At 44.8% G+C, this 10,360-nt stretch overlaps 3 protein-coding genes across 13 annotated transcripts in view; 1 reads left to right on the forward strand and 2 right to left on the reverse strand.

Moving 5' to 3' along the window:
* Nucleotides 1-2,850, forward strand: part of magi2b (membrane associated guanylate kinase, WW and PDZ domain containing 2b) — a 79,984-nt gene extending 77,134 nt beyond the window's left edge. For 3 of the 8 annotated variants that reach the window (XM_053885084.1, XM_053885085.1, XM_053885087.1), the window contains one exon: nucleotides 307-507. In XM_053885084.1, the coding sequence (XP_053741059.1) occupies nucleotides 307-363 (57 nt within the window). In that variant the 3' untranslated portion in view covers nucleotides 364-507. Of the gene's footprint in view, nucleotides 1-306 lie in introns of all 8 variants that reach the window. The other 5 variants (XM_053885081.1, XM_053885082.1, XR_008416518.1 and 2 more) reach the window with 4 other exon arrangements.
* LOC128770530 (endoplasmic reticulum-Golgi intermediate compartment protein 2-like) lies at nucleotides 2,602-7,540 on the reverse strand. 2 transcript variants are annotated; one of them, XM_053885096.1, is made up of 13 exons: nucleotides 7,226-7,540; nucleotides 6,152-6,260; nucleotides 6,006-6,052; nucleotides 5,872-5,939; nucleotides 5,767-5,807; nucleotides 5,548-5,649; nucleotides 5,384-5,476; nucleotides 5,261-5,316; nucleotides 5,091-5,189; nucleotides 4,932-5,029; nucleotides 4,704-4,866; nucleotides 3,413-3,492; nucleotides 2,602-2,997 (listed from the first exon to the last, which is right to left on the reverse strand). In XM_053885096.1, the coding sequence occupies exons 1-13, from the start codon at nucleotides 7,329-7,331 to the stop codon at nucleotides 2,896-2,898; spliced, it is 1,164 nt and encodes a 387-aa protein (XP_053741071.1). In that variant the 5' UTR covers nucleotides 7,332-7,540; the 3' UTR covers nucleotides 2,602-2,895. The 2 variants fall into 2 exon arrangements, with proteins under 2 accessions (XP_053741071.1, XP_053741072.1); XM_053885097.1 differs by lacking the exon at nucleotides 7,226-7,540 and adding an exon at nucleotides 6,551-7,171.
* Nucleotides 7,541-7,700: 160 nt separating this feature from the next.
* Nucleotides 7,701-10,295, reverse strand: kxd1 (KxDL motif containing 1). Of its 3 annotated transcripts, none has more exons than XM_053885103.1 (5): nucleotides 10,147-10,295; nucleotides 9,647-9,762; nucleotides 8,966-9,118; nucleotides 8,844-8,890; nucleotides 7,701-8,763 (listed from the first exon to the last, which is right to left on the reverse strand). In XM_053885103.1, the coding sequence occupies exons 2-5, from the start codon at nucleotides 9,742-9,744 to the stop codon at nucleotides 8,507-8,509; spliced, it is 555 nt and encodes a 184-aa protein (XP_053741078.1). In that variant the 5' UTR covers nucleotides 9,745-9,762; nucleotides 10,147-10,295; the 3' UTR covers nucleotides 7,701-8,506. The 3 variants fall into 3 exon arrangements, with proteins under 3 accessions (XP_053741078.1, XP_053741079.1, XP_053741080.1); XM_053885104.1 differs by having other exon boundaries at nucleotides 10,138-10,295; XM_053885105.1 differs by having other exon boundaries at nucleotides 10,267-10,291.
* Between the last annotated feature and the right edge of the window lie 65 nt (nucleotides 10,296-10,360).

Below are 10,360 nucleotides of genomic sequence, written 5' to 3' on the forward strand. Positions count from 1 at the left end.
TAAAGGTTGAAAAACACTGGTCTGGACAGTCTCGTCCGTTCAGGGTAACATTTCACGTCTGCGACGTCCCTCTGTCAGACGGCTGCAGAGTTTATCGACACCAAAGAAGTGCGGTTTCAGCGGCTCCAGTGAAAACATTGATCAGTGTGCAGTGGAGAGTGTAATGTGGTGTGTACTGGTGGCACATTTGCATGCTGGCATCACTCACTGCGGAGGTTCTCCACTGTGCGTCTGCATGTGCATGCTGGGACGTGAGTCTCTTCTTCCATCCGCCCTCCTCAACCTCTCTCCCCTCTCCTCCAACAGACTGTGGCGGCCACTGGGATTCCTTTTCTACAATCCACTCTGCCCTGCAGGAAGTGACCCTTGACACCCACCCAAATGCATTCCCTCCATCCCATCAAGCCTCAGCCCTCGACTCCTCCTTTCATCAGCTCCCTCTAGAGGCCACAGTGTGCATGACTGACAAGGCTCCACAGCTCTCAGACCACAGCTCCTTTAAGGGGGCCAAAGGTGGCAGGTCCACCCAGCAGCAGGGGGTCATGGTGGACCCCGGTCCTGGAGACAGACAGCTGTGTAAGCTGCCTGTTCTGGGTAAGTCTGCGGAGAGAATGCTGCGGGAGAGCGGCTCCCCGCGCTGTGAGAGGAAGACGGCCAATCGCTGGGACGTGAACGGAGTGTCTGCTGGTGGCGGCGGCGGGGACGGTCACCTCCAGGAGAGACTACCGCCCAGGAGTCTGCTCCCAAGAGAAGAGCAACGTGCCGGTGGCCTCGGCTGCCCTTCCACAACAGAGACCCCCCCTGCGAGGAGCGCAGCCGTCTCCCCCGGACCCTGGAACATCCCGGGGGCTGATAAACTCCCCGGCACCCTGCGCTCCTGGACCTCCACGGTCAGCAGGTAGAAGGAATCTTCGCCTGTGGATCATCTGCATCCCTCACTCTGTCATCGGAAACCACACTTTCTGAGTCACACGGCAAAACACAGGACCACTGCACCCACCACCTTAACGGGCTCCACTGCTGCTCGCACGCTCACCCTCTCACATCCGTTTCCCCCTCTCTGATGTTCTGCTGAGGGTTATTGACGGAGCTTGGTGGACCTTACCTTTGCTCCACTCCCTCCGAGGACGGCATCTTGAGCGCACGGCTCAGTGTTTGGGACAGAAGTGGACACATGTCATATACTGTCTTTGTAAAGATGTGAAAATAGTGTACATTGGTTCCACTCTGATGCAGACGCTGGTGTTTGAGTCGTTGTTATAAACACACTTTCTTCATGGCCTCGACGACATATCAATAAGACTGCGTTACCCGGGACCTCTGAGCAAGGCAGCGGTCCCGTGCATGGATATAAACCTGTGTGTGTGTGTGTGAGAGCGGATTTCATTTCACAGCTGGAGGAAAATATTTTTTACAAGTGGAACTGTTGTCTTAGCAAGAAACACTTCCGAGTTACCAACCTCGCTGTCATTGTGGAAAAAATATATATATTACTCTGTATTCATTTAACGCTTAACCAGAAAAAAAAACTCACCTGTTTTGTCCCCTCCCCCCCAGTTTATGCCTTTTACTGTGCTAAGTGTACCACATCACTGTGGGAGAGGGGCATCGGTGTTACGGTGGGGCCGAGTGCCTTACTCAAACTAATGCAGAGCTGTTGCTGTTCACTTTGGGAGTTGAATGCAAAACCAGTATAACTGACCTGACACACACACACGCACACACATATCAGCAACTGTCGTGGAGCCGCTTTTCTTTGCAGCGACGGTCGGCTCGATGCACTAAAGCTTCTCTGTGTCAGTGACTGCCCTCGTCTCCTGCGACCAAATGTAGCCGCTGGCGCGACCCACTGGTTGCCGCGCAGCAGATCAGTCATCATCACTTTGCTTTTTATTACCGAGCATGTCTTCATGGAGCAGAGGAGCAGGACCACTTTGTTTTGACTGCGTTCATGAGGACGGCGTCTCAACCCCCCGGATCACATGACGCAAGTAGAAAGTCGATACAGGATTTCGATTCCATTTGGAGAGTCAGTGAAGTTTGCAGTTTCCCACGTCTCTTGAGCTTGGGTGCATCCATGTTTTCTTGTACGTGCTCAGTCATTCTCATGGAGTTCGGGACCAGAAATGGAAAACAGTGGGCGGAGACGAAGCCGTGGACGTAATGTTAGCGACGCTAGTCGCTAAATCCGGTCGCGTGAAAACTCGCCACTGGGCTGCAGACGCGTGCACACAGGAGGAAGAAGAGCTGTCCCCACCCCGCCTGTTGTGAGTGACTTTTGTAAACAATAAAAAAAAAAATTGCTTTATCAGACCATGTAAAGGACGGCACGATGAAAACTCCCATCGAGATCAAGTGTACGTGTGTAGTGTTCATTGTGTACTATTCACCCTGTACAGCTGTATTCCTACAAATATGGTTTACTGTATCATTGATACTGTAGTTTCAAAGACGTGAACAACTATTTTTATGAAATGCAACAGTGCTGATATATTACATTTTGCTAAAAAACAAAAACCTTGTTTACTGAAAGATATTCTGAAATACTGTCAAATAAACTCTTGACATGGTGTAAAACCCCGCACGCTCTTTTGGTCGGCGTGGACAAAAACCCACTTTATTTCCAGCAGTTGGTCAGAGGCACATTTGTGAGACAGGGACCCAGTTTGTAGCAAAATGACGGGAGGCGAGTTCAACAATCCTGACGTGGATACGCTTACACGCCCGAGCGCTCGCTAATGAAGAATTAACTTAACCCGACCTGTTAATCTTCCTGATGCAGCTTCCACAGACAGAATCCTGAAACTGTTCTGCTTCAGTCCTCTCGACCCTGAGCTCAAGTTTGTCATCCAGGAATGCATTAAAAACCTTCAAAATACTCACTTCAGCCCAGCCTCACTGCTCTAGCAGCAGCTGTCTGCCTATGTCTAGCGGCTCGCTCAAGTTTTCACAGGGGCTTGAAGGTTCACTCTGCTCATGTGTCTTCATGGGATCCTCCTGTAAGTGCAGCAGCAGACCAAAACATTAGAAGAAAAACTCAGCAGGGTTCATGACAAGTGGCGCCAAATGAGGCGTAAACGACAAAACTGCGTTTTAATATTTGAAAACACAGTCACAAATGCGTAAAAACTGCCTAATTTAAACAAAAAATTAATGAGGAACTAAATATGCAAAACTCTTCTGATTGTTGATCCACAGACTATTAAAACATCAAGGAAAGGTTACTTAAATCAGAGACATCATGATGCCTTCAAGTATCCATGAGTAACATATGGAGGCATATGCTTCTTCATATAAAACTGTGTTTTACAGGAACACATCCAAAATAAGAGATACGAGCTTCATGGGATTTTCCACTTCTGCATATCATATAGAAACACTTTTAGTTTCTCAAAAGACAGAGTTTGCTCACCGTCAGTGGCTTGTAAGCTCCAACTTGGAAGCGGCAGCAGAAGACATCGACCAGGAAGCCGACCATGCCGTGCAGCATTCCTGCACCAGAGTTTCCCTTTAGTCAGAGCGTCATGTGTCGAACCATACGTTTCATAATACAGTAGCTACAGCCAGTAAAACAATCACATGTAGTGGTAGTTATCTTTTTGCTTAAAGTAACAAATAAAGTTAACTTCAAGTGCTATTACAATTGTATTATTGTATTATTAATATTAGTAGTAGTATTTATTTAAGACTCATACTGCGATATTCGAGTCGTTGACAAACTCCTTTTGTCTTCTTCCGTTTTAAAAATTTCCACAGTAAAATCATTTGCAATTGCGGTGACCCCTGGTGGTGAGCCGTAGGCAATATAAATTTAGAATGTTGCAATAATAATAGACAATTTAATGCATTTTATAGTATTTCAATGGTTTATTTTGACATTAACTATGTTTCATTATTATTCAGTATGATCGTTTCATATGAAGTTAATATGCTAAACCTTATAGATGAGATTAGACGGCCTTTATGAGTCCCACAGTGGGGAAATTCAATTGTGTATTCTCTCCAAATACATGATAACCAAGGGTCATTAAGAAAGTGATGGATTTAAAAAAAAAAAAATTTCAGAGTTGCTTTGGATAAAAGACTTTACGATACGGTTTTGAGTCTCACGCCTTAGGCAAAGTCATACAAGCAGAAAAAGCTCCACACGATTGGTTTTCACGAGGATTATCCCTGTTGTCCGAGTGGAACAGTGTGTGGTTTTGTTCAGCAGTGTTTGACGTCCGTATTAATCCACAATCCAATATCCCAAACATTTCAGAAAATCAGTTCTCTGCGCCGCGAGCAAGAAGCTGTTCTGGACTTGATCCACTGTGATAAATCCACTCGGGGCCTCGGCAACATGGTGGTTCGTGATGCAGTTTAGGAACAGACTCTATTAATAACTTATTTATGAGTCGCTTTTAGCAGTTAGTTGCAGTTTTCTTGTCTAAAATCTGACAGTGGGGAGCGAAAACAAACTGGTCATGAAATGAGGTCCACACACATCATCAATGTTTGATGGGAATAATAATGTGGGAGAGTCCTGACACTGAAAATTCATGTTCAAAAACAACCCTGGGTTCTTTTCAAGATAGTTAAGCTTCTGCTGCGTGAGTTCAGTCACGACAATACCACAGTGGATCCATTAGGATCGCACCCGCTTTACTGACCTCCCCCTTGGGTTTCACAGATTAAAGTCCATCCCAGTGTGAGTGTCCCACCTGTGGTGGAGAAGATGCCTCCGATGATGCCACACAGTCGCACCAGAAACTGCCAGAGAGGCATGTGCTGCTCAGTGACTTTCACCATCAGTGAGCTGATGTCGTACTTCATGAAGATGCCGGAGACTCCGTGGCTGCCGGCAGCGTGGTTAATGGCACGTTCCTGCAGGCAGGACATGCTCTTCAGAACCCAAGTGACCTGTAGTGCGGAGAGACGGCGGGACCTACCCGCTCGGTGACGGAGTACTGATGTGTGTCTGCGGAGACCTTGTAGGTGTTGAGTTTTGTGGGGACGATGGTGATGAAGTACTGGAACATGTGGTTCGCTGGAGAGGAAGACTATGTTAGGAGTGGCGTTCACAGGACGACGGAAGCATCAGAACTCACCATCGGAAGAGATTTTCTCGGTGCCGTCCAGGGTGCTGATGATGCCGGGTATCGCCTCTCCGAATGACAAATGGTCGATCCGATGAGAAAAGTTGAAAGCTGCCGGACAAAATGGCGACATGAAGACGCTCCTATAGAGGCACGTGACACGGCGGCGTGCGTGAACTCACAGTCATGGCTTATGAGGGCGGCGAGATGTGCGTGTCCTCGAGGGTGGGGGATGGACCTGTGTGAGCACGGACAGAAAACTCAACACACGCACACAGCCAGCTTCAGGAAACCTGAACACGTACTTTCCCACCGTGATGTGGAAGTTTCCCGCCACCTTGTTCACATACAGGTGTCCATGTATCCTGCAGGAGGTGAGGTCAGACATGCCGTCGTCACTGGAGGAGGCAGACACCTGTGTCAGCACTTGCACAGTCATGTGATCCAAACTGATATGGCGATTCATCACCGCTGAGATGGAATAGGAGCTTGTCCTTTTATGGCAGCTTTGAAGAACACGTCCTGCAGCGCGTGCTCCACCCGCAGACGGTCCTGGATGTGCAGGAGTGTCCTGGCAGGTGGGTGAAGAAGAACACACGATGATGATGATGATGATCGTGGTGGTGGTATAATTTGTTCAGGCAATATATCATACAATTATATTTGCTCAAACAACGAACGAACACACCTGTGCCATAGTCTTTGTTCCGGTGAAAGCTCGAAGTTAACCTAAAGAAACAAGCAGAATCAGCACGGCGACACATCCACCTCAGTACAAACACAAGTATTTTACTGGTTCATATTTCAGGCCATCAGACGCGATCATGGTTTCTGCAAGATCCAGAACATCAGCACCAATATCTGCAGACAAACCGACACTGTGTGAAGAGAACTCATCACCTTTAATGCTTTAAATAAGCCACTCACATTGACATTTCATGGCCACGGTGATGTCGATATTTATTCTCATTTTACTGCAAAGAAGTGCACATAGTGTTCAGATAAAAAAATACGCATCATCAAAAAATAAGAAGAAGAAAATGAAAATAAAAAACCATGATGTGTCCTTTTACCTGGAAAAGTCTTTGTCCACCTCATATTCATACTTCATCCACGTCGCTCTGTAGACAAAGAACTCCAGGAAGGCCAGAACAGCGATGAGGGTGAAAGCAACCAGAGACACTAGAGAGTGGTCAATACGAGACAGTCAGCGGAGAGATGAAAGAAAACTGTTCTCTGGATTTGGTAACTGCTTGTGATCGTCACCGACAGCTTGAATAGAAAACATAATCGCCACACATTAGTGTTTACATTTGTTTAAAAAATTTGAAGAGACGTATTAGTCTTATCAGCCATCAAAACATTAAACATTAGCTAAACACAAATGGGCAAATCATGGTGAATAACAATGTAAGTAAAACATGCATATATATAAACAGCTGTGAGACAGTAAGGTCTGATATAGTTTTTACCCAGATTTTGTGAATTTCTGATCCCACTTCTGCAAACTTGCTGACTGGCTTTACTCTTGATCAACTTCACTTTTTCCATTCCTTTCCCCGGGTTGCCACATAGATGATGGACATAGTTACTGTCCTTTGAAGCTAATAAGAATGTGTGGAACTGCCACCTTTCTGTCTGCTGCTTGTCTTTTTGTCCCTCTCACCACAGCAGGTCTCGCTACTGGCACATGAAGCTCCTTCCACTCTGGCCAGTGTCTCACGCCTGTCAGTTAACACCACCCAAACCACCGTGGGTACCATCCCTTCATCGCCTCCTTTATTTCAGTTGCCCTTCATCTCTGGAGGCAGACTCAGTCACTGCCACGGAAAAAATAGTAAACGAATAATTGTATTTACCAGTCTCTTACGAGACTTTTTTTGTTTTCATTAAGACATTTCAATTACTATTTAATAAACTGATTTTCCTGCGACACTGAAGACAAATAGAGATATATATAAAGAGTCAAATACATAATAAATAAACGTATAAAAGAAGCACATACCGTATTTCAACAGAATAACGCACCATTCATTTGACTATATGTTTAAAACGTAACGTCAAAAAATAATTTCTATGCGAAACATTTTTTCCCTGAGACTGAGCCGTCAACTTCCGTAAGCTGGGAATGCACATCGAGGACTAACCTGTCCCGCCGGTGGCCGTGGACTCCACGTAACTCTCCGGAACTTTTGGAAAAGCGTCCAGTTCTTTGACCAGAGTCAGAGCTTTCTTTTTAGTCAGCCGCCTCATAACTGCAGCACAATTGCTCTCGTTCAACCCAAAGCTTCGTTCAACTTTGTTTCCACCGTTTGCAAAAACCTTTAAAAAGCATTAGAAAAAAACCGCCGCCAAGTACCTACGCCTACATTTAATTTCTGCCTCCGTGTTCGGGTTTTATTTCCAGGCAGAACATTTGAACGTCATACACGACCCGTCTCCTGTTTTGTGTATGACGTACACATCGGTGAACTTTGACCCCTCGTCGGGACAAAAACAGTGAACATTTTTAACGAGCGCCTCCCTGTGGTCAACAACGGTACAGCAACATCGCGTCATACAGCAGTTTGTGTGGAGTCAAAATTCAACAATAATTTACTATTTTATGGATTTATTTATTGAAATGTGCAGTCAAAACAACATGAGAATGTGCATCCTGCTCAAGGAGTGTATGATGGGTACAACTGTGAGAATGAATTGAAATATTAAAACACATATATTGCCTGTGTAAACACACAGTTACAAGTAATGGCACTTGGCTTTTGTTTCTTACCTGAAAGGGCACCATGATACAGATGACTGGCATGGGTCACAAGTGACCTCTGACAAGTATTCATTCTTCTTTCTATCCTTTTAATTACTTTCTCCTTCCTAGTTCAATAAGAGAGAGATGAAGCTCCGATGAAGCTCAGTAACTGTCCTTGAAAATATTTTCTGACATTTTGAGCAGAGACTGTTCAAACAAGTCCATGGCGTTTCTTTTTGTTTATTACAAAAACGTTTATTTATGATCAGGATGTTGAATCCTGCAATATTTCCACATGTAAAACAAACACATATTAAAAGAAATAGCCTTATTGTATTTCACCAGTAAAACAAAACCCCTCACACTGAGGATCAAATTAAAAGAAACATCGATGCTTCAACCTCAGAATGGCATAACACTCATTCCAGGCGAATAGTGACGAACCGTCCAGAGTGCAGCAAGGGTCACTACTTTGTAAATGCGTGCAAATCACTGCTGACAGTAACTTTGGGCTACACACTAGGTGTCAAAACATTGCATCCATTTATGCTCACAACATACCGACTGCCAACAAAGATTCTGAATCCTGTCCCAGGTAACATCACTCGTACTCGTCGTATTCATAGAGAAATCAATAAAATCCAAAACGTGACAACACACTTCAGACCCATTCAAAAAAAGCTTACTCCGCACAAACAGAGTCAGGGCCCTCATCCTGCAGGACAGCTGTGTCCGCAGCGTCTGAGGTGGGTGTGTCCACAGGCTCCTGAGACAGTTCATCGGAGCATCTGCTCACGGCAGGTGAGACCACATCTGGACTCGTATCACAAGATTCCGTACTCTGCTCTGAAGTGACTGTTGTTGTAGTCGTAGCAATACTAGGAGGAACTAGGTCAAACTCATCATCATCATCCTCCAGGATGGGTGACTCATGGATGTCTGCCAAAATTAAAAGCAAACTTTAAGTCCAGCAAAATCTTTCTGATGGTTGACATCAGAAACCTCACAAAAATACTTACTGCTGAAGGCATCAGGGTACTGTTTACCAATCTTCCCTTTCAGTGTTCTGGGGAGACATAAGACAGAAGGTTTTGGTGGCGTCGACGTGTCTTTTTTTTTACCACTCATAATGGTGCAGTACCTGATCCTCCTGAATATGCTGTCCAGGTCTTTCTTCATCTCAACAAGGGTGCGGGTGTGGAGCAGGAAACGCTCGTTCATTTGCTGCAATCGCACGTTTGACAGTCCGTTGAAATTGATGAGCATTTCGTTTGTTTTCTCAAAACGATCCAGCCTGGCAGAAGAATGAAAACACAGTCTGTCATCTGGCAATGTTCAGAGTTTCACAGAACGTTTTTTACTAGCGCTTCTGCATCCTCACTGTGCTTGGACAAGAGGATCACACACCACTGCGTACATTGATTCACCAGTTTGACAGTCAGATTTAAACATGTATATTATAATAGGAAACACAACAGCATCAATTCTGCTGCAGACAGGAAGCTGCCAGTATGAATTATGCACTTTGCACAGTATGTTGAAGACACACACCATCATTTGGACCTGGACTATTAACCAACACCTTTAGCGCGTGCATCCCACAAATGAAATCTGAGTCAAATAAAAGCATTTGCATTGATTGTTACAATGATGTTGATTTTCTTCTGTATATCATTCTTCTATATGAATCTGAATTATACCTAAATTATACCTCAAAAACAAAGCAAGATCTTTGACCCAAGAAAGTAATCTAAAAACTACTTAGTGGTCACTTCATGTTTGAGTAGCAACTTCATATGAAGGGTGATAAATAGCTCCTCACATGTGTCTCTGCGCCTGGATGATGGCATTGACGTCTTCAGAGTTGACCATGCTCAGCATGCGGTTACAGAACACACCCGAGGCAGTGGGCTCCACCATGATGATGCGCTAGATGGGCTGTAAAGATGAGGTTGTTCAGAACACAATCTAAAGACATTTACTCAAAGCGATCAGATCTACTACTGTTCAAAGTGTCCTGATGCACTGGTCGTCTCCTTTACATTCACATCTGATCAAAAGTAAAATAAAACTGTTAGCTGTCACTAGCTGAGATCCATATCTGCATCTCGGACATTTTCGGCAAGACATGTTGGTTGGTAACGGATTGTATAAAAGATTCCATTACACAAGGCTTTATTAAGCAACTAAAAATCTACATATTAGAACACAAAGAGGGAGGAATCAGAAAACAGTTGCATTATTTACTTCGTCCACGATTAGCAACCCATCGCTCCCGTGCGCTTTCAAAACAATGGAAGGAAATATACGCACATAACTCACCACAGTCTGCAGTCAGAAGGTTCTCGGAAGGACACCAAACAGGTTCGTGAAAAAATGCAACTACTGCCACACAAATATCTCCTGACAACACCGGGAAATGAAGGAAAATACAGCACATACGCCTTTGAGTTGACTTCTAGTCATGTGATCACAACTTCCGGTCATGTGATTATTATTATTTTTTTAAATATGCCCTCCCCTTTTTTCTGCGTAA

Source organism: Synchiropus splendidus, chromosome 14, assembly GCF_027744825.2.
Source record: "Synchiropus splendidus isolate RoL2022-P1 chromosome 14, RoL_Sspl_1.0, whole genome shotgun sequence".
Lineage (NCBI taxonomy): Eukaryota > Metazoa > Chordata > Actinopteri > Syngnathiformes > Callionymidae > Synchiropus > Synchiropus splendidus.